Source organism: Trachurus japonicus, chromosome 11 (genome assembly GCF_045865225.1).
Source record: "Trachurus japonicus isolate A0001 chromosome 11, Traja_1.0".
Taxonomy (NCBI): domain Eukaryota; kingdom Metazoa; phylum Chordata; class Actinopteri; order Carangiformes; family Carangidae; genus Trachurus; species Trachurus japonicus.
The window spans coordinates 16281150-16304402 of NC_140917.1; the positions used below are offsets into that span (position 1 = coordinate 16281150).

At 42.5% G+C, this 23253-nt stretch overlaps 1 protein-coding gene across 1 annotated transcript in view; it reads right to left on the reverse strand.

Annotated features, from left to right (window-relative positions):
- Positions 1–2229: 2229 nt before the first annotated feature.
- Positions 2230–23253, reverse strand: part of stt3b (STT3 oligosaccharyltransferase complex catalytic subunit B) — a 78781-nt gene continuing 57757 nt past the window's right edge. Inside the window, exons 5-17 of the mRNA XM_085791292.1 lie at positions 23098–23197; positions 20848–20946; positions 18486–18632; positions 14344–14392; positions 13512–13666; positions 11794–12005; positions 9957–10144; positions 8963–9134; positions 8196–8369; positions 7122–7235; positions 4686–4892; positions 3044–3497; positions 2230–2947 (exon numbers count right to left, since the gene is read on the reverse strand). Of these exons, the coding sequence (XP_085647418.1) occupies positions 3423–3497; positions 4686–4892; positions 7122–7235; positions 8196–8369; positions 8963–9134; positions 9957–10144; positions 11794–12005; positions 13512–13666; positions 14344–14392; positions 18486–18632; positions 20848–20946; positions 23098–23197 (1692 nt within the window). The 3' untranslated portion in view covers positions 2230–2947; positions 3044–3422. The remainder of the gene's footprint in view (positions 2948–3043; positions 3498–4685; positions 4893–7121; positions 7236–8195; positions 8370–8962; positions 9135–9956; positions 10145–11793; positions 12006–13511; positions 13667–14343; positions 14393–18485; positions 18633–20847; positions 20947–23097; positions 23198–23253) is intronic.

Below are 23253 nucleotides of genomic sequence, written 5' to 3' on the forward strand. Positions count from 1 at the left end.
TCTTCATTCAGAGGCTGATGCTGCCATCAAGTGGTTCACTTTGTCTTTATCTGGGTTAAACATCAGCAGAGGACAAATGATGTAAATGCAGAGCAGCTTCTAATCACCGCTTTGGTTAATGACTGAGTTTTAAATTGACTTCATTCAGAGACGACAATAACAACAAAGACGTTTTCATTGAAGTGTGTATTTAAAGATGGCTGAACAGAACAACAATGTAAAAATGTAAACTTTGAAGGTGAGCAGAGAGAAGCGGGGAGGGACTGCATCAAACCAAAGAACGGTGTCGGGGACAGACGGCACTGAGCTACTAAGAAATGAGTGAACTTAGTAGAGGAAAGAACTGTTCCACCGTTCCTCATCCGAAAAAACAGGAACACAACATGAAAACAAATAAAACCAAAAAAAAAAGGGAAACAAAACTGTACATCACATTAAGGCTTCGTCTGATCTTTCTCCTTTTGACAAATGAGAAATCAAAGGACGTGACACAGTTTTAGGCGTCGTCGTGTAACTCAATAACAATGTGGCATCGTGTCAAAAGGTCTGACGCCTGAAATGGTGACGCGCAGTCGCACAGAAGATCAAAAGCAAAGAGAACAACAACAAAGTGATTCACGTAAGATTTTTACCTCTTTTTTAAAAAGTGTCAAGAAAAAGATAAACAGGAGAAAACTAATAAAGTCACTTTTTGTGAGATGTGACAAAAACAATACAGTTGCATGATGTGTTAGTCGTTTGATGTGTCAAAGAAAAAGGTTACTGGAGCGTGCACGTACAGAAACTCCTCTAGTGTTTACCCACGGCACCTGTAAGAACCAGAAACACAAAGAACAGTGCAGTGTCCACAGAACAGGAGGTCAAAGGTCACTGCTGATTAGAGCTGTGTCCCTGTCGCACTCTGTAAACAAGAGCCTTAACCTTCAGTCACATGACTGAACTAGTGCAACGACTTATTAATTGTCTAACATGTTGTTGAACAAAAAATATCAAACTACTTTTTTTGTGTGTTTTGGTTTGTTGGTTGGACAAAAAAAGAAAAAAACCTTTATGCTCCATTTAATTGAAAACAAAAATAACAGTCAGCTGCAGCTCTACTATAAACTAATATTACAATATTATGCACTATTTACTATCTATAGTATTGATTCTGAGGTATTCTAATGAAGCAGATTCATCAGTGCAATTTAAGATCCATCTGAATTAAGCTCGTGTCTGAACCAGAGCTGAAAACATGAGTCAGCCGACAGGAAATTAAAGGAGCACTATGTCAACCAACCGTTGATAACATCAGGGTCAACTGGGACTGATATTTATTTTTAACATTAAAGACAAAAATAAAAGATAAGGAAACGTCAGCCTCAACTCCTCTTTAATCTGCAACAATTTTGAATCATTTTTCAAAATGTAAATACTAAACATCTGTTCCAGCTGAACAACTGAACATTTCCAGACCGTTAGAGCCATTTGTTTGTTGTTTTAATACATTTTACAGATAAAAAATTACAATCAAATAATTGAGAAAAATAATTGGGGGGATTATGAATGATAATGAAAATTCTTGTTTGAGAACGGCTGTTTATTAAACAAAGTAGATCAGTGAAAGGAAATGATGGGTCATTTAATCAACAGAAAATTAATTGGTGAGCATTTTAAATTAGTGGGTTTTCAAGTAAATGGGAAATACAGATTTTAAATGTTTATAAATTTAATGTTTTTTTTTTTTAAGGAAGGACAGCACGATGCTGGGTTCTGGGAAACTTCTGTATGTTTTCTCCACATGTGTACGTACTGTACCAACAGCTGGTTGTCATGGTGCTTCTGACTGACATGCACAGAGTGGATGTGAACGAGCGACGCCCTCACCATCCTTCCTGACACTCTCGTCCACACAGTGTGGACGTGGGACACAGCTGCAGCGTCTCAGACAGTGACAGAAGTTTTTTTTTGTTTTTGTTTTTTTTTAGCTTTCCTGACCTCGGTTAGCATGTTAGCTTCTCCCTTTTCAACACGACCACCCCTCTTCACAGTTCACCTTCGTCCATGTCCAGACGTTTTTGAAAATTTCCAGTTTCCACTGCCTTGGTCCGGTCGAAGCGCTCGCCCTCCCCTCCCTTGCCCCATCCTGCCCCGTCCATCCATAATGAGCTAAACAGAATGTGAACAAGGTCGGCCGTCACAAAGGAACCAGGTAGTGGTGGTGGTGGTGATGATGGTGATGATGATGACGACCAGCGATGAGGCACTAGGCTTAGCTCACTGAACTCGAGAGCTTCCCTCCGCCTAATTTATTATCACTACTTTTTACACACAGTTGCTTGCTTTCCGTCTTTAAAATCCTAGCAGCAGAAATATACAATCTATGCAATTCATGAAAAAAGGGGGGCAGGGGGTGGTTGAACGTTGTAAAAATTCACATTCATTCTTCAAACAAAAATCTCGAGCCCCTCTGTACAAGAATTATTGCATTCACTGATCTATTTGTCGTCATACAAAAACAAAAACAGAAACAGAAACAGAAACCCCTCTGGAAACAATCACATCCTGAAATTAAGAGAATAACAAAAACTGCATATTTAAAAATCACCACAATAATCCAATATATTACCATCCTTTTAGACATTTTCTTTACATAACATATTTACATATTAGGCCAATTTTTTTTTTTTTAAGAATTTGTGGAAAAATAAGGGTCAGGGAGCCAGGCAGACGTACTTGATGACGATAATGACGATGACGATGATGATAAAAAGGTTAATATTACAGATGGGCTGTGCCTAGATGGTACCGTTCCTCCATACCGCATACTGTCCTCTGTACACGTGTCAGGAACTACGTCCTCAGCTTTCACTCCTGCGCTTCCTCACTCTCGGTCATTAGTTCACATGTGCCATGGAGCAAGGTCGATGGGTCTTTGGTGCAAATGTTCCTGGTCTTCTCTCGCTTCCTTCCCCTTCACCCAAACCCCGCCCACCCCTCAACCCTGAACCCCTGAACCCCTGAACCCCTGTCCCCATCACATCCCATCCCATCCCATCCCAACCCCAACCCAACCCCCCGGACTGATAAGCAGTTAATTAACGTACCACAAAAAAAAATTAACAGACGCCAAACCAAGTAGAGCAGCCCTATAACCTTGCCACACATTCAAGTACAAATAAAAAAATAACAAACAACAGAAAAAACCAGAGAAAAAAACAAAACAAAACAAAACAAAAAGCAAAGACAGCGTCCTCAGGATAAAACGGACAATAGTTCTGGAGCGAGCCAGATACGACACTTCAACTTCCTCAACACATGTGGGCGCTCTAATGAGAATCGCCCCGAGACCAAAAAAATGGCCCCTTGTGTTCTTCTTCATTGGTTGTTAGAGGTTTCTTCGCGTTTATTTGTTTTCCTAGAAGAGTTCATCATCATCATCATTATTTCTTTTGTAGTTTCTTGCCTTTCCTCAGGACGAGCTTGTTCCTGATGTGTCCTCGCTTCCTCTTGGCCGTCTGCTCGGAGAAACACAGAGAGGGAGAGAGAGACAAAAAAAACACATTTATTAAACATTAAGTAAATGAAACAGTTTGGATCCAGAGTCTATGAGATATAATTAGACGTGATCAAACTGGATGAACAGATGCTCCTATGATGCGATAATTATGATTAATGTTGAGAGTTGTAACGAGAACTGTCTAATAACCTCACAAGTGACAACTCTGACATCAAGAGAAGAAGCAAACAGTTGCCGTAAAAAAATAACAACAATATTATAGAAGAACAGCAGCAGGTGCAGCAACAGGGCTCCTGAGACTCATGGAAAATTAACACAGCAAAGATCATCAGGGACAAACGACAGTGCGCCGCTGCCACAGAGCAGGAAGCCTCACACTGATCTGAGAGACTCAACGACAGCCCCACATCTGGATCTGAGCACAGGATCCTGGGTGAGTGAGTTTCAGCTGTAAAATTTTATATTAACAACGCGTCATCAAAGCGTTTATGTCCTGAAATGTTACTGTTATTGTTTGTGAATTACAGCAGGTGGCGTCAAATTTCATTGGTGCCGTCACCGGGCCGCCAAATCTCTGGCATCGTAACGTCTCTGGAAATGACTGTGATGGATTTTAGGGGTCACAGCAAATCGATGACTTCAAGTCCGAGTTGTTAAAGACTGGAAATAATCGTTATGGAGTAACTTTGTGTCTGAATTAGACAGTTTTATATACACACACACAGTGACTTTATTACACAGGGCAGCCCAGTCTGTCGTGTTTAATAGAACAGATGTTTGTGTTTTTTTTTTTGGTACCAAAAAGTGAAATGTGCTCAAACTACAAAGCAGTGTCATTTATCCCACCCACCCACATCCAGCCCCTTACATACTGTATATACATATATACATGAGTGGGCTGTCAGCAGCGTGGGGAGTATATAGTATGTTAATCTGAGCTAAAATAAGCCAACAGTTCAAAGACGTCCCACAGAGACTTGGGTTGAGTCACTGTCACTGCTTTCCATGTCAGTTAGAGGAGAAGAGGAAGAGGGGGCGGATTCAATAAAAACACTTTCCAGTCTGGAGCGAGGAGACTCAGGTCAGACAAACCAGTAGGGAAAGGTTTAAAGATTTTTTCTTTAAGGGGGAATATTAAAAACTGAATCTTTTCAAAACTATGAATCACCAACACACGTCCCGTTACCTTTTTGGAGGTGTACTTCTGCTTGGGCGCTACGCTGCGGAGCTTGTGGTCCAGCGGCTCTCTGTTGTCCAGGTTCTTCACCTTGTAGATCCTGACCAGCCAGTGCTCCGAGGTGAACGCCTCCTCCAGGTGCTTGAACTTGATGTCCTTGTTGCCGATCTCGGCGTTGCGCGTGCGATCGAAGCCGGGCGGTGTCCTGAAGTCCAGCTGGGACACGGAGAAGGTCGGCGTTAGGTGGTGAGAGAGAGTTGCAGGCAAAAACGACACGTACGTAAACAGGTTTTTTCGGTTTGAAGCAACACACTATTACGCATACTTAAGTTTAAAAGCTTTTAAAGACCTTTTTAATACCCAGTTTAATACCTGTTTAACGATCGCACTGGCTGAAGTATGCCTGAAGTACTTAATTAAGTTAATGTGGCCTGGGACTGGGTAAGCAGCAGATTGGATGGATGGATTAACCAATTAAAATAATTCATTCTTTTTAGAGCTTCAACGATTAGTCATCAAATGGATTAATTCACAGAGAGAGAAGCAGAAACTATTTTGATATTGGAATAAACACTTCTTCAAGAACTCTGTCAAACACTTTCTGCTTTTAGTCCTTTTTACTTTTGTTCATGTGCTGCAGTAAATGAAATTGCTTTTCAGTCTGATGTATGTGGACAAAACAGGGAAAACAGCAGTGAAGAGAAGAGACTCAGAAAATAAATGTATGACTGTTTAATACCCTCTGAGGCCTTTTATTCAAAGCTTTTAAGACTTCACATACCCGGTAATAGTTCTGGGAAATACTGCTTCTTACCATGAGTTAGATAAGAAAGCAAAAGTTGAACTACTCTTTAAAGTAATAAAAAAAAGAAAAGAGGGGGAAACTTTTAGTACACGATGTGACAACAGCCTTTTGTACATCTAAAATGCTACTTCTTTTTAATTTTGTCCCAGCTCGCAGTTATGTTATTAATTTCAACATTGGCACTTAACCGACAAAGACAAGGTCACACATGATTTTTAATACGAGAAAAACAAAAAGTTTTTCTTTTAGTGCTTAGATGACAGCGCGGCGTCTGCCCTTTGGCGACAATTACATCACACTTTGCAGGAGCCACTTACAGCCTCTTGTTCCTATTATTGTGCTGAAAAAAGCCCTTGACTGCTCCTGTTACCGTGTCCTTCTCACATCTGATTTGCCCTTGTTACCTCGGTTCTAAAAGCCACACTCTCGGTCTACCTCTCCTCTATTGTATTTTTTCTCCTGTTTCTTTCTTTCTTTTTTAGTCTCCATTTTCACTCTCCCCCTTTGTGTGCAGACGTCCCTGTGTACAGTAAAGCCTGAATGCCTTCAGGCTGAGATATTAGATTCTTATTAGCCACGAAAGTTGAGTCTCTTGACAGATATATATTAGTGTTTTTCAAGTCTTCATTTAAATGTTATGAAAAGGAGATAAATGCGAGGGGTTTTGGGACAATGCGTCGATCCTATTCATTATATCCTCTCCACTCTGTACTGTATTATGCATTTCCTGTATTATCCTTTAATCTCCTGCTGCTATAAACTGCATCTTCAACTCTCCTGTACTCCTCTAGCCCTCTCTTCGTATTGTCTTTTCCCAGTGTCCTCTAAGCCTCACTTCTCCTTGTCGCATCCTGTTTCCATAAACCTAATCCACTTTCTTTCAACACTTTCTTTCTTCCCTCAATGGGCTTACTGCCTTCTATCCTCAGTCTCCTCCTGTGCCTCAGTCTCTCCATCTCTTTCCCCCCTGAAACGTTGCTGTGAGCTGCGCGGAGCTTTGGCTGTCTGACTGCGAATGGCGGCTGCATTGATTCGCTCGTGTCGGCCGAGCTTTTGGCCGGGGCCACATCTACAGCGGCAGGGATGGAAGGAAGCACCTGGCAAGAAGGCTCCCTCTCTCCTCTCCCGCTTTCCACCTGCCAGAAGTAGCCATGGCACATTTCAAAGCTTCTGTCAATCCTTCAAATTCCTCTTTTTCCCTCGAAAACATCACTCTCGAAAACCTCAAGTCATCCCCAAGGCATCTCCTTAAACCCTGTTCAGCTTGCCTGTCAGCCACCTCTACTTTTAAGATACACCAGCAACAAGATTTGCGCCTTTGGTGGTGGCAGCTGCTTGTTATTCTTTCGTAAAGCTTCGTAAAATACAGCAGTAGTAGTTCTTTGACTTCTTTAGCGATGGCAGCTGCTTGTTACTTTCTGATCTTGGCACAGAGCTGGAACTTATTATTTGTAAGTAGATCATAACCCCGGAAAATCTCTTAAAAATTCAGCGGAGAGTTTCGCTCCGGCCCTGACCTCACCTCACAAAGATGGAAAAAATGATTTAAGACTTGGATTTTTTCTCTTTTTTTCTTCTTTGCAATGTTACGTGGCCAGAAAGCGAAATCAGTCTTTAGCTGGAACCTCTCCCCTCCTCACCTGCATTTCACCAAATCGATAATAGGACATCTTGTACATGAGGCAGTTGAGCAGAGTTGGCGAACCGGCCTTGTCCACTCTGAACTCTCCTTGTGGGGTGAAGTAGTCGCTCTCCTAAAGAAGACAAGGAGGGAGAGTGAGGACCAGAAAAATGATGACAGGTATTCAATTTCACAGTAATGGACAGGACAGGTGCATGTTTAAACCTTCTGTGTTCACATATACATGCTGCCAGACTTACAAATGACAATTAAAACTTATACAATAGCTTTTATACGACATTTCAAACAATGTCTGACTGCTGCCTTCAGTGTGTGTTCATGCACTCAGTGATGTTAGTGATGCTGATATATAGATTTTGCTAACTCTAGATGAAATGAATGTATCTTCATTTGTATTTGTCTTTTCCATACAGAGTGCAAGAAGGAAAGTGACCAAGCGCATTTCCTGAACTGTTGAACTACAGCGCTAACTAACCTGGTCACAGTCTGCTGGATACAATAAGCCGATTTCTAAAATGTCACGTAATCGAGAAACTCTGTTCTGCACTTGGGGGATTAGAGAAACATAGAACATGAGTATAGTCGGGTGGGTTTCTAACTCTCTTTTTAATTGTAGTCTAGCTAAACCTGAACCGACACAGAGTCGTTGCCTGTGAAAGTCTGTATATGTTGTTTTCCCACTGCTGAGCATTTCACTCAATTACTTAAGTGCATATTAACCTAATGAATGTATTTCTGCGGCTGATTTGTATAGTGATGTGTGGTGCGTTCATGTGCTGGAGAGGAATTTCACATTAGTTTTGCAGAGCAGCATTCAGGATCTCCATCTTACACAGGAAACTACAGGAACTACAGAGAACGTGCTGCTGAGAAAAGGAGTGTCTGCAGTGTGAGGGCTGCTGAGACAAGAGAGTAAAAGCTATTTCAGTCGTAAAACCCTTATTTTTTTGTGTCTTTTCAAGATGAAGATCCCACATAAAGAAAAAAAAAAGTAATTGTCAGATAAAAGCAGGTACAATCTAAACTGGGTTCGCCTGCTTTTATCAGGAGCAGTTTCCTGTCTCACACTCACCCTGATGTCCTTCGGGTGCTCTCCCTCCGCTATCCTCACCATCCACAGGAACTTGTTGATGTCGTCACCTGAGTAGCCGATTACCCCTCCGAAGATGATCAACACGTAGTCCACATCCAGCGACCTCATAATTTGGTAGGCTGCGCTCTCATTGGACGACATGGCTTTCCCCACCTGAAAGCAGTGATGAAGAGTGACGAGTCGCACTTTAACTGAGGTTCCTTCAGTTTTACAAAAAGCAGGGTGCTTCCCCGCACAGCAGCGGCACAAAAAAACAGGAATTTTTAAAGAGAGATCCATCATGCGTTTTCTGTAATTACATTTCCTGTGGACAGGTGCTGAAGAGACAACAGGCAGCAGGTAGAAAGCGAGAGAGAAGAAAGCTAGAGGGCTTTAACTGACTTAACTAAAAGACAAAAACAATTCTCTACATTTGGCAGCAGAGAGAGAGAGGGAGAGAAAAAAATAAATCAAACCCACAGAATCTGACAGCAATTAACTGAAATCCCCCCACAGTGTAAATTCAATGGGAAAAGTTTAAGCAAACAAGATTATCTAGCTTGTTGGAGGGAGAGGTTTTATACAATGCAGCAATTACATAAAAAATTCACTGAAGAGCTTACTAATCATGCAGCGGCTGCTAGAAGAAATCATTTGTTTCTCCGTCTACGCCTGCATCCAAAGCAGCAGCAGCAGCACACAACAGGAAGACAGCGTGCAGATAAAGAGGCAAAAAACAGAAGTGAAGGAAACGGGACGGGGCTCACCAGTGCTATGTGGCTGTTGTTCCACGTGTTGTTATCCACGAGCGTGGTCCGGTTGGCCATGCCGGCGATCTGGTAGCCGTAGTCCCACCACGACATGACGCGGGCGTGCTCGTCCGTGTTCTGTCGCAACCAGTAGTAAGCCTCCCTGAAGTCATCCAGGATGTTCCGCGTCCTAACAAGGAAAATAAGGTTGACAGGTAACACCGTCGACAGGCATATGGCTGCGGAGGCTATTAATATTTCAGTTAAGACTTTGAATCAGAAGGGCAACAACAGCTGAAAATAGAGCATCTGTGCATAATAAACTGTGGGTTAAAAAACACATTGCACTTTGAACATTTATGTCCTAAATTTACCTCCAGCAGCAGCAGCAGCAGACATAAAGCCAGGCAACCAATTAACTGTAGGTATGGTAATCATATTATGTGTGTGTGTTTATGTGCGAGTGTGTGGGTGTGTACGTGCTAGAGAAGAGAGCAGAGCGACATTGATGCCGCGCTCGGTAGCACGGCTAAACCATTGTCTGACAACTGCAGAGGTGTCATTAATATATGTATGAGAACTTGCGTCTAACCATTTAGTCTTGGCCTTCAATATTTCCTGCCTAATGCTTAAAGAGAATAATTACGGCTGTAAAGAATCTCACAGAGAGAATAATATATCAGCTTTTTGTAAATTCAGCAATGGTCCACTGATGTTTTCTGTGACCTAGAAAACGCTAAGTTAAGCAATCATATTAAAGCGTATAGGTGCGCTTATCAATATTTCCACAAACCTCTTATGAAATATACATGTCCTCCCTCTTTCCTGCTGTTCCCTGCGTTCCCCTGCATGCATACACACGCATTTGTGCTAATTCACATGCGAGGTGAGGCACGACATCCTGCTGCATTATGACCTATTACTAGTGAGTTTGCTCTGCTCTTTGTGGTTATATAAAATCCATCAACACATTACAACTAAAAGTGTGTATGTGTGTGTGTATAATTCATACCCGTCGTGGTTGTACGAAGCAAGCACCACACTGGGGCTGGAGTAGGCGTTGCTGGTGACCCAGGTGCAGTGGACGGCGAACATCATGAGCAGCATCAGCATCAACATGGTGACTATGGACTTGATGTTTGGACCCAGACCCTCCTCCGCCTTCTCCTGCTCCGACACATGCTTGCGCACCTTTCCAGCCTGCAGGGGGAGACAGAGGCTCTTCAGACAAAGAGGGCAAACTCTGAAGGGATTCCAGAAAGATGAATTATTGTGTGGAATAAATTATTGAATGGACTAATTGAGCAAAAGGATCTGTGCACATCCTCAAGCTTCCTGCACTGACTGAAGATGCATCAGTGAGGATTGTGAGATGAGCTCTGTGATGAGTTAATACCACTTTTCAGCAGCTGCAGGGTACCGCAAAGAAAAACTAAAAAAAAATCTGCAGAGGTTCAAAAGTGCACAATGTGAACGTGATTCTTTGAGGAGCGTCTCTAATTACTTCCTCTGAAACTGACACTGTGGCGGCAAAGTGAGCAATAACAGATATTACCGAGACGACATGGCATTTGAATCCAGTGAAAAACAAATGTGAGAAACAGAAGTGATAGCTGAGACTGCTCGCGTTGCTCTCACTCTGAAATGTAAATATAACTAAACCTACAATTCGACATGTATTTGTTTAAGTGCCCTGTTCACAATGTTAGTGAGTTGAGTGAGTGTCTTAAAAGCATCCCTGGTGTTTTATTTTGGAAACATTAACTTGTCAGTGTTCTGTGAAAAAAAAATCATGCATCTCTAAAATGTCAACTTTTAACGAGCTAAAAAAAAAAACCCAAAACATTGACATTGTATTTCTCAGATAATCCAACATGTTTCTAGCAGATGCATTAAGCTTTAGCAGCAGAACAATTCAGTCAAACCATAAGGGAGCACTTTTGGAGACACACTGTTTTGTATGGACCAACTGCACATCCATGTCTTAATGTTGTTTACACACAGTGAGCGTTGCCCTGAAGAAACACAGCACTGGTTCCTCACCTCAAAACATCTACAAAGCCTCATGTTTAAGAAACCTGCTGCGTTTCCATCAGCTACAAGTCTTCTCCACGTCTTTCTTCTCTACAGCTCTATGTCACTTTTTAGGTTGCTTAAAATGCATAAGCAGCCTGTATTAAGTCTTCAAGCATATCTAAAGTGCATTACTGCATTTTTTCTTTTCTGCCAGTGAAGCAAATAAATAAACGCTATCTGAGACACAATAGCAACAACGCTGTCTTCAAAAACCAAACATTTCATTCTGGATTTTGATTTCCCAAAATGTGCTTCACAGCTACACGAACATTTTAGCAACACCTTCACAGAGGAGCTGTGTGTGTGTGTGTGTGTGGGGGGGGGGCATGAAAAAAACTGTGATTGGAACATGGACTGGTGTAAAAGAAAACCACAGACTGGCTAAACAGTGAATACAGCAGTCAGTGGCAAAAAAAATCCAACAAAGTGAGGCGGCTAAAAATCACAGAAACAGCATCAAACAGTTGCAGCTGAATCACAGTTTATCCAAACTGGTGGTGAGTGAGGAGGAAAGCTGACAAACGGCCGACTGATAAATGCAAACCCCAAAGGCTGCTATAAAAGTGTGCAACGACATAAACTCAGCAAAACACACCTCAGTGGTTGTTTTTTTTATGAGTTTTTTTTTTTTATATATATATATACTTTTGTATCAACTCTTGGACTTTGGGCTGTAAAAGTCTAAGCATTGTAACAATATTATGTCCGGTCACATGTCAAACAGGGAAACGAAATCCTCCTAACATTCACTTCAACAATTACTCCACCCTGACCTTGTCATAGAGATTCCCAGAGTTCCTCTTGTCGTCCTCGTCACTGCTGTCCTCAGCGGGGGGCTTCTCCCTCTTTGTGTCGTCTCCCATGTAATGTTCAAAGACGCTGGAGAAAGCCACCGCCGACAGCATGCACACCACCGGTGTCAGCGTCAGCATCAGACGCACCATCACACCGGCGAAATAGACGGCGCTGATGGCGTACAGGGCCACTGGAGGAGAGAAGAATAATGTGAGAGGATGAGGGCAGAGAATTAGAGAGCGGAAACAAAAGTAGACAAAGGTCAGGCAAGGAGAAAAGAGGTGCGAATGTAACGGGGAGACAGGAAATGAGGCAGAGAGAGTGAAAAGGAGATAAAGGCTTGAAAAAGAAGAATTGAGTTGTTAGACTAACGCCGCATAATCAGTCTCTGTTAGCTGTGCACAACGCAAAACCCTGAATGGAGAGAGTCCTGGCTGCTCGCCGTCCTTGAGAAGTGCCGACCCTGCTCAACAGGTGCATGGCTAATCGATAGCCGTAATTGGCTGATTCCAGACTGAGGCAGGAGAGCAAGCTGCTGAAGGACTGTGTTTCCCAGGGCTCAAAGGTTCTCTGCCCTTGATCTCAGCTTGTCTTATTGCTGCCCTGAGGTTTTGGTAAGAAGTTCGTTCCCACTCTGTTTCTTTCCTGAAAGCCGAGGATACATCACGCTGCTGGAGACGGAGCGGAAACTGTCCAGGTGAAGAGTGCATCCATTCACTGCCTGGGCATGCTTATGCTCTATTCACAACCTATGCATGTTTATCACGGCTCGGCGTTATCAAAAGCAGGTGAATGACTAATAGCAGGAATATTAGTGATCAAAGGGCTAGCCTTGTTAGACTGACAAATGATGAGTGACACAATAGATGTGTGAAGCAGCAGCAGCAGCAGCAGCTATTTCAGCATCCCATGGTTCTGGGAGCAAAAATCTCATTCAGTCTCTCCACAGTCAGATAGGGAGGTAGCTGACAGCTGGATAGACATGAAACATGAATCAGCATAAGAAATGATAAGCTATGTGTGAAAATATCTTGTTCTTTGATAGATTAAAAAAAAGAAATTGAATGAGCAACCGTGTGTTCATAAAACAACTGAGTTGGAAAGTTTTCAAGGTGACTCCTGCAGTGGACTTATATAGGAAATATCCAGCCAGAGCGTAAAGTTACGTGATGTGTGGCACTAAATGATGGTGGAAGCTAAAAATGAGGGCACTGATAATAACAATCTGCAGCTTCAACTAATTTATTTTCGCTCAATTTTCCGATAGATCCGGAAAGTATGATGCACTGCCATCCCTCCGCCCAAAGTTACAATTCATCCACTGTGGAAACACTAATGCCTGTACAAAATGTCGTGACAAAACATATTGATATTTCAGTCTGGACCAAAGTGGTGGGCTGACAGATGGAGTGGCAACAGATGATGACCTTGATACGCCTAAACACATGCTGCTGGCATGGATGAGAACAGGATTTCTGAGACACAAAGTTAAGATAATTACTTGCAATAATAAAAACCTGTAGGATTTATCCATTATTAGTGTTTTGTAGGACATTGTTTTAATCAAGCATCTTGATTCTGTGTTGAGTTACACTGAACAGGAAAGGACTGGGAAACTTATCTCAGTGAAAATTAGGGGCATAAAAACATATTTTCTGAAACAGTAACACTGGGAATTTGATAAAACCGTTCCTACCAAACACTCGCTCATCGTTGATGTTCTTGATGCAGAACCAGAGGCCTGCTGGGAAGGTGCAGACCAGGATGTGGAGGTCGAAGAAGAAGGAGACCCACGTTGTCGGCTGGTGCTCCGACACCGACGCTATGATGGGGATGTGGATCTTTGCATAGCTGGAGACGGGGAGGAGGCAGGATGTAATTCATGTTAGGTTGTGCGCGTTGGGAGTGTCGAGACAAATTATACAATAGATCCTCCTGATTAACTCACAAGGATATGAGGCGGGGAAAAAAAAGACAATTTACCTTCTCAGCAGGCTTACGGTAAAATATGAACAAATTCAGCCTTACTGATGAGCAGTGCTCTGCTTGTTTCTCATGTGTGTGCGTTCCCTTTTTATTCATTATGTGCTTTTACACAGTCATTTCTATATAATTCTAAATATTTCTCTCTTAAGCGTTTTGCTTTTACAGCTAGAAAAGAAAACAAAGCACATTAAGGAATTAGCAGCAGCCTCTGAAGGAAAAGAAAAGAAAAGAAAAGAAAAAACATCCCATACTGCTTCAGTCAGCAATCGGTGGGAGAATTGATTGGGTGTGCTGAAATACCAACACGTTGCAGTGCATTTGGAGAACACAGGGTGCCTGGTGCTATTTGGAAGTAAGACAATAGTTGAGCACAGAGCCTGTGTTGTACTGTTTTTCCCCTCTGGGATAGTGCAGAGGAGAGCGAGAGAGAGAGAGAGAGAGAGGGGGTGGGGGGTCTATGGCTGTCTTAGAAGACACACACATGCATTCGATTGAACAAGTGTTCCATTGACAGCGAGAGTGTGAAGGTCAGTGGAGCTTACCCCGTGTCCCAGAGCGAGTAGAAGCGACCACTCCATGGTGCGATGTATCCTGGAGGAAGGAAACACAATCAGTGGAGTGATAAACAACTCTCGATTTGTAACGCTCTCCACACCAGAGCTTTGGAGCACGTGGACCAGCTGCTAGGTAAAGACGGGTGAGATAAAGGTGAAGAAATATTTTAAGAATAACTTTAAGAATACTTTTATTTGGCCGTCCTTTGTTACGACGAACTGTAATTATTTATACGGCAAACTCAGCCCCAACTGTGCAGCTTTGAATAAATAAAACGTCAAATACCATCTGACCCACAGGCCAGGAAACAAATGTGTAGCAGAGATTGCCTGAGGATAATATAGCGGATGTCTACAGTACAGTCTTACTGTTCGCTCTGTGTGTGCGCTAAATTGAAATATAATTTTCATCCATTTGTTTAAAGCCCCTGAAAATTGGTTTCTGAGCTTATGTATTTCTCTACTACATCAATAAATATTCATGAGTAAATCCACAACAAGCAACATAAAGTTGGAAAATGCATTTTACGTAGTTTTTCTTCATAAAGAGTTTAAAATGGTACACACACAGCTGACCGCTAGGATTCCTATGGCGTAACGTTTAGTGTTTTTCCGTGTGTGTGTGTTATCGCTGAATGGATTGCATCAGCGGACGGCTCTAACTATCAAAACCACAGCTAATCTGCCTCATCAGGATCCGGTTTGATCAGATCTGTGCCAACATCAGCAAACAAGCCCTCAGCCGCCATCGCGTTCGTGACCGCATGTGGCTAAACTGTGATGGGCACGCAGCGGCTCTTCACGGTGAGAACTTGAGAGAGAGGAAATTGTTTCTCTGGGTCTTTAAGAACATTCATGTGAAGCCCTGGCCTGTGACTAAACTGCATAAAGCTGAACTATCTGGCCACTGTGGTTCAAAACCCAATAACAAACCCTCAGAGGAGACTGTGTCAATGCTGAAAATGTATTCTATTGATGGTACTTAATTACTGAAATTGACTTGTTTATAAATGTAACTAAAACCATTTAAGCTGCAAATTAGACCGCACAGGGCATTTTATGTTCGCATACAAATGTCTTACGTTGGTTAAGCTTTGATCTGGAATACATTTCAGCTCTGAACTGTTGCCTTGGGGCTCTCGCAGCCACTCACACACATAACACAAACAAAAGCCTCAGCCTCATATTTTAAATTTTGTGACGCGTTTTCACTCACAGCAACATACACAGCCGTACCACGTCCTTTCAAGACATTGAGAAAAATGTGTTTTATCTTCATGATGACATAATCGTCAGCATTGCTGAAAATCAGAAAATAGCGTGCTTATCAAATAAGAATTTACAGAGCGCTGAACCAAAGCAGGCGAAGGACGGAGGTGGAAAAGCAGCAACAGTGAGTTGAAGGAGATGTTTTGAGAGGTGATTTAAAGGATGACACTGATTTAACCAATCAATACTTGGCTCTATGTTCAAGATGCTGAGGAAACCCACCGGGCTGCTCTTCTGTTGCAGAGATTTTTTATGAGATGAAGAACTCTGACAGCCGAGAACGGGGCATGCAAAGACTTGCTGCGAAGAAAAAACCCAAACTGGCTTATCACCAAACAGTCGCCGACTCCCACTGCTACTTTTCAGATGGCTGACAGATCACAACGTTTACCAGGCATCCAGCTGAAAGCCAGTATACCCAACAGACCAGACGTCTGCATCAACACGAGCGGCCGGGGCGGGCAGCTCTGAAAGCAGGCAGGCGACCAATACAAGGGGCGCGCCAATATTTCTGTAGATGTAATGTGCCACCATCCCTTTGCTCTGGGCAGCAGGCCTGGCTGCAGTGTTTGCATAATGCCGAGCGACAGGATGTCAGATTTTTTGGTTAAGGCCAGTAAATAATGTGCCACTGTGTTTGGAGCGAGAAAACCAATATATGATGTCAGGTAAAAAAAAAAACAGCCAGATACTTTATTAAGGCTCATTACAAACTGCAGAGAAAGTGTTCACATGCAACCTGAGGGGATAAATGAGCTCCCTTCTTACACAATAAACTACATTAGCTTTCTTGGGACCAGTCTAAGCTAATACACCACTAGATAAGTGAAGCAAAGCCTGTGTAATGCCGTGGAAAGGAGTTTGAAGAAAAAAAAACCCTTGACTTTCAGAGTTGTGCTTTTCATCTCTTGGCTCTTTAAGAGAGTGAGCTACAAGTGTGTCCTTTAAATGGGTCAAGATGTTGAATTTGTCATCCTCAATCTGAACACTTCAGCAGGAGACAAATAAAATTAATAAACAGCCCTGAAAGCCCGAGGCCTCCGCTGTGGCCGCAAAACCCCAACAGAACTGAAGATAATGGAGAAAAACATAAACAAGGACAAAGATCAACCAGCTGGCCGCGCGCACCAGGGTTCAACCAGGCCAGTCAGGAAAAAATAATACATGTACAAGTTCACAAAGAGGCACTCCGTGGAGAACAATCCTTCACAGACACTCAACAGCTCTCAAACTTACAGAGCTGTTTATGTTTGTTTATCCTTCGCTTCCAGGTTTAATTTTCTGACAAACTGAGAGCACTGATTAGCGGCCCACGGGGGAGGACTGAAGGTCAGGCCGTTACAGGATAGTGTTTAAACACACTAACTTTTGGCTAAAAGAAGAAAACTAAATCTAAAATGGCTGAAATCCCAGATCTGGATCGCTATCAAGAGCCGTCAACTGATCCTTCACAAACCGGCTATTTGTCCAGCAGCTCTCAGTCAAATTCAGGATAATTTCTTACATATTGTGTGAATAATAAAATAAAATAAAAACAGATGGAGGTGAAGACATTACCATCGTCTTTTTATTATTGGACGATAATACACTTATTAGACCACGAGCCTAAATGAATAAGACCAAGATATAAAAGAAAAGAAAACCCTGGTTTGGGTTTGACAGTTTTTGTTGGCAGGAGTTTTGTTTAAATATTCACACATCATGACTGGAAGATGATCTGACACTGTGTCACTAAGCCACTCAACTTTACCACATGACAGTGTCTCATACATGCCCCGCTTTATTGGCAGCATGCGATGCTAATTACTTACTAAGCAGGGTGCAAATAATGATTTTTTTATGCTTCTATTTTCAGTTAATTTAGCTCAAACAGTGTCAGACAGTGAAATCAACCATGCTAGAAAATGGAGGGACAAGCAACAGATCCTTAGGACAAGAAGCTATAGGTCAATAAGGCAAATATTTTAACTCCAATCCACAATTTATTTACATTAAAACTTTCTCTTAGGTGTTTTTACTGAGGGGATTTCGGATATCTCTCTCTTTATCATAGTGTTTTGATCATTTTAGGAAGAAAATATGATACAAGTAGGGCTATGAATGATATATGAAGAAAATCCTTTGCAAAAATCTTCACAATAATCACAGTAGACATTTTTACCTGCAGAGTTTGGGAGAGTATGTGCTACTGAAAATTCAGATTTCTGGCTCAGAAAAAAGAACATTTTGTGAAAACAGCCTGTAAAGATATGTATTGTAAAACTATATATATATTATTTATTTATTTATTTATTGGAAACCACTGTGTATAGACACAATATCTAATATAAAGGAAATGACCATGTTCAGATCCAATAACTTACTGGAGAGGAAACACTGTACAATGACATGGGGCAGAAAACAATCGCAGTGCGTCATGCTGCGTTTGAATACTGAAATCTGGTGAATTTAGGAGAAACCCACTGATGCAAATAGATAAAGTGCAGTGAAATAGATTTGTATTTTGGTTGTTTTCATTCAACTAGTCTGAAAGAAAATGTGTGATGGAAGCCAAATGGAACCAAAAATCTCAAAATTGACCAGTGCATTAAAAAATGATGTTTTTGCTCCGTCTTGCTTTGAATGTAACAAACTGCAACCAGAGAAAATGTGGCACTTTGCTTAATAGCCGACTGAAGTGAGTAATTAATTAGCGTTCTACTTAATTTTCTGATGATTAATGAATTAATTTATCAACTAATTTTATTTACTTCACTTTCAAGGACACACTAAATACATTACACAAAATAAAACGGTTTACAATTGCATGAGAAGTACTATGACTGAACAACATTGACCACATGACAGTGGGACATACAGACCTGTGTACGTGAGATAGATCACTGTGAGGAAGACCACGCCGGCAGCCAGGGAGACTCCCAGGAAGAAAAGCGTCTGGAACTCCTGTCTGGTGAGTCTGTCCTTCAGGTACTGCAGGAAGGCATAGGCTTGGAGAAGCGCAAACACACCTGAAGAAAAAAAGCCACAGCGAGAAGCCAAAAGAATGAGCAAACATACAAAAGGAAACACACACAGAATATCTGAGGAGGGGCTCCGATTCATCGCGCCTCCTGCAGGGTACACCGAGTGGGTTTTTCCGTGGTTAAGAAGTGGCGTCGTCAGTTTGGCAGGATCCTCAACAAAGCGGTTTTGCGATAGCCCCTTTGGCTGTTCATTCAGATGTGAAAGACAAATACTGTGGGACAACATATTTCAAATGCATGAGACAGATTTGTGTAAATAAGCCGTTCTCTTTCCCTCGCCTTGTCTTTCTTTTTTGCAGGCCCCTTTGGTCACACGTCTTTCCTCCGTTCCTTTGCTCTGTCACTTTTACGCTGCCATTTTCTCCAGTGCCTCTCTTTGTTTGCATGGTGAATTTGATGTATATACAAAATTGAAAAGAGTCTCGGTTCCCCCCTGTATTTTTATTATCACCTCCTGTCCTTTCACAGACCTTGTGTGAAATCTCGCTACTCTTCGACTTGCCCATCGCCGTGCCGTTCACAGCAGGTCTCACCCATTCCGAAGGTTAAGCCCCCGCCTGTCTCCTCAAGAGCCACCGTGGTGCTAACATGCTTGTCAGTCTATGCCACCCTGCCCGCCCGCCTCAGGGGCTGATATCACAACGGTACCGACAGGTCCAAGGCTCTGTCACTCTCTTCCCGTCTCCCACAGAGCTCCCTGAAAGCTACCACCAGATGTTCTGAGCAGCTGCTACCCTGGCGACATAAAAAAAACACACTCACTTCTCTGAGAGATGGAGAGAGAGGGGAGCCAAAAAACAGAGAGAGGCAGGAATGATTTCTGCCAGTGCACTCTTCAAAGCCTCTCATAATACTGTTTGTGCTGTAGACACCTAGAAAAACAGGGACACTTCAATGTATGTCTGCTGCAGCGTAAAGAGAATCCTCCAAGAGAGAGAAAAAAAAAAGGTGCTGCTCGGCTTCCTGAAGCTGCCAAGTCCTCTCCCAATCTGGATGTAAATGAACGCAAGGCTCGTGCACATACATGCGCACTCTTCCATGCTGTCAGGCAGCAGATGGGCCCACTCTTGAGAGGCAAAACTGAACAAGCTTTAATAAACTATCCACAAGCCAAAAATGCGAAGTACTCAAAGTGCTAAACCCATATTGGTTGCAAGGGAAGCTGCTTACTTATTTTCTATTTGGCAAATGTATTCTAGGAAGGTCCTGTGTTCTTCTTCAGACAGAGCATGACTAACGGTGTCAGCACAAGGGGATTCAATCCCCGCTGCAGCCGAGCAGTACCAAAGTGTGTGCATCCTGCTTTGGATAACAAAGCTTATGTAAAGTCACACCTCTAATACATGAGCTACTGCTGCTGCTAGCAGCCTGAACCTTTCCCCGTGTTTTGCGGCATACTGGCATGCGGAGAGGGTCACAGCAGGTTAGAGGTTGACATGAAAGCTCTGCATTATGTGTTTCTTTGTAGAAAACTCAGACATACAGCACAGTCTGCTCAGTTACTTTATAATAAGGAATTTTCACACCAAAAATCTAACCGTAATTGAAGGCAATCATGATAACAAAAGTCTGTGTTTTACTTTTTTGGGACAGTTGTGTGTAGTCCAGTGGGATGAGCTACACCTCTGATCACCATTACAGTAAAAGCATTATAGAGCTTGTTGCTTCAAGTGTGTGCATTCATGTAATTGTGACTAGGGCTGAGTTAAAAAAAATCGATTTTCCGATTCATATAAATCTTCATTTAAAAGATTTGATATGGATTCATAAAATCCTTAAATCGATCTTTTAATGTATGCAATTTCCTGTTTCCTCTGTTAGTTATCACCCACAACTGTACTGAAGAGTTGCACTGTTTACTTCTGTAGTGGGTCATGTTAAATAAATCTGCATTGATGTAACTGCTTTTGGGTCAATTCTTTATGTAAACATTGATATTTTTGATAATGCACCAGGTTAGAGAGTTACATCTATCTTAGTTCTGTGAAAATCTCTTTCATAACCAAGCAAAAATGGTATTAAAACTAAAAAAAAAAAATCTCTAAATGAATCAATATCGAATCGAATTAGGACCTTATGAATCGTAATCAAGTAGATTCAGTAAATCAATTTCCATCATCAGTTGCTCTGAATTTGATGTTTTTTTCCCAAGAAGACTGCAGAATCAGACACTCGTGGTGGTAATGGAGGCGGGACTTACCGGCAGCAGCCATGTGCTCGCTTGTCCTGATTGGCTGAAAGCCGACAAAGGGGATCTGCATGGACAGTACGAGACCCACGATGTAGAAAGTGCTGTATGCTGCGGAGAGACGAGAGACAAAGCAAACCAGGTGAGAAATCAAACAATTTAAGTGAACTGTTACTCTCCTGAAAAACCCTTCTGTTCTTTTCCACCACTCCCGTTTGGGTCCCTCTACGGGCAATCAACCTCAATAGTAGTATTCGTCTATTGATTTTCACTGTTGCACCTCAGAGGGAGTAAATACAAAATACCTAATCCAATGTCATTTACTGAGAAAATGGGAGCTGGCTCGGCGCTGTGTGGCGGGGAGGCCCGGAGTGAGACAACGGTGCTGAGAACAGTGCAACTCCCACCTTTGTAGCTGGGGGAACCGATTCGCAGACGCACCAGCTTAATTAAGATTTCATACTCTTCCTGAAGAGTGCGCTTCGTTTTTGAAGTAGTTGTGACTGCCCTCAGCAATCTCTTTCTCACACATCTGCTATTGACTCAAGACAGAAAGAGAAGAATTGTGAGAGAACATAGACTGCGAGGCATTTTTATTAAACCCGGGTTTTCTTTCTTTTTTTTTCTTTTTCTTTTTGTATGTTCCTGCATTGTGACAGAGACACCTGGGTCTGAAAAGAAGAGGTGAAAGACGCAGACAGGAGGGAAGCAGACAAGTATAAGGAGTGCTTGAAGATGTAATGTCTTTTCTATACACAAATGCACTTCTCCGTCTCTCATTCGGAAACCTGAGGTACAAGAGGTTGCTGGATGATTCTCAGGCTGCACATATCCTTGAGGAACAGTGAAGGCGGAAGGAAATTTTCCACTTTGCCTAACAGCACCGCATCGCCTAGTGGTCATTGTTGAAGAAGCGTTTGGAGATAGAGCAGGAGGTGGGTAAAAGCCTTCTCACTGTGAAGAGGCTGTAATTCATTTTCAAAGCCCTAAAAGACTCTGCTTTGCAATTATGCCGAATACAACATAAAATCATATGTAAATGATACTTGACATGGTATCATTTATCTTGACCACAACAGGAGTGCCTGCCGTGAGCTCGGGGCTAAGCCGCCGACGGATGTGTGGATGGTGGAGGGTCTGAAGGATTGAGCTTGAGATTTTTCTGAGCCAACGGTTAATGCGCTGGAGCTGCCACGTGCTCTGTGAAAACCGGGGTGCTCTGTGGTTGTAACGAGCCTATCCTCTTCACCGGCGCTCTGCCTCTCGTAGTCGCAGGAGAGAGGGAAAAAAACGAGGATAAGGTAACAGGTGGCTGCATTTACTGTTGAGTGGTGCGTGGGCGTGTGGATGTCTGCGCTGCTGATGATGGAAATGCTTATGGAGGTGAGAGATGAGCACGGGCGTGACTGAGCATTTGAGCTTGTTTCAGGGTCAAACGCTCGGGCACCAGTGTTGGGAGTAGCGGTTCTGTCTGTTTACTGCATGCACTTCTAGTCTAATGGGAGGAGATCTGAAAAAAAAAAAACTTTCACTTCAGCTACTGTATGTGGGGGAGTCTTAAACATCACGTGACACACTGACAATCACTGTCTGGTTGAAAGAGACAGTTCAACATTTTGGCAAATTCGCCTATTGCCATAATCCCTATAGTCTTAGGGGTACAGTAGGTTCAGTCATTGCCTTTAATTGTCGGTGCAAGCTGTTTTTAGATCGCCATGACAGAGGCCCGAGCCGCTCAGCTATGGCAACGGAGGAGAAGGGTACTTGAAATAATAATGTAACATGACGAAACAGAGTTTTTCGAGGCAAATGCGTAGCCGACACTACATTCCAGACACGGCTGCTGGGCGGAGTGACTTCAAAAACATAAGTAGTTCTGAGTATTTGCTTCATGTATCATAATGTTACATAATTATACATGATTATTTTAAAGCGTGGTGAATGTGCAGGTCACAACTTCTCCACAAGAGCGTTTTGGAGTTTTTGGATTGTGGATTTGATGACGGAAGGCTAAACTACCGTTTGCCTCCATTGTGTTCGCTGCGCAGCTCGTGTCTCTGCCCCGCCGATCTTAAAACAGCTTGCACTGACAATTAAAGGTAATGTACCAACTGTCATGACTATAGGGATTATGGCAATAGGCAAATTTGCCAAAATGTTGAACTATCCCTTTAATTTCTTGTGCTTAAGTGTGTGTGTGTGTGTGTGTGTGTGTGTGTGTGTGTGTGTGTGTGTGTGTGTGTGTGTGTGTGTGCATCTTACCGATGTAGACTCTTCTGCTGTAGCGTTGCATCAGCAGCAGCACAAACACATGCAGAGGAATCAGGTTGATAATAAACACATAGCCACCCCACGCTGACACCTATAACACACACACACACACACACACACATACATATACATCAGTAAACATACTGT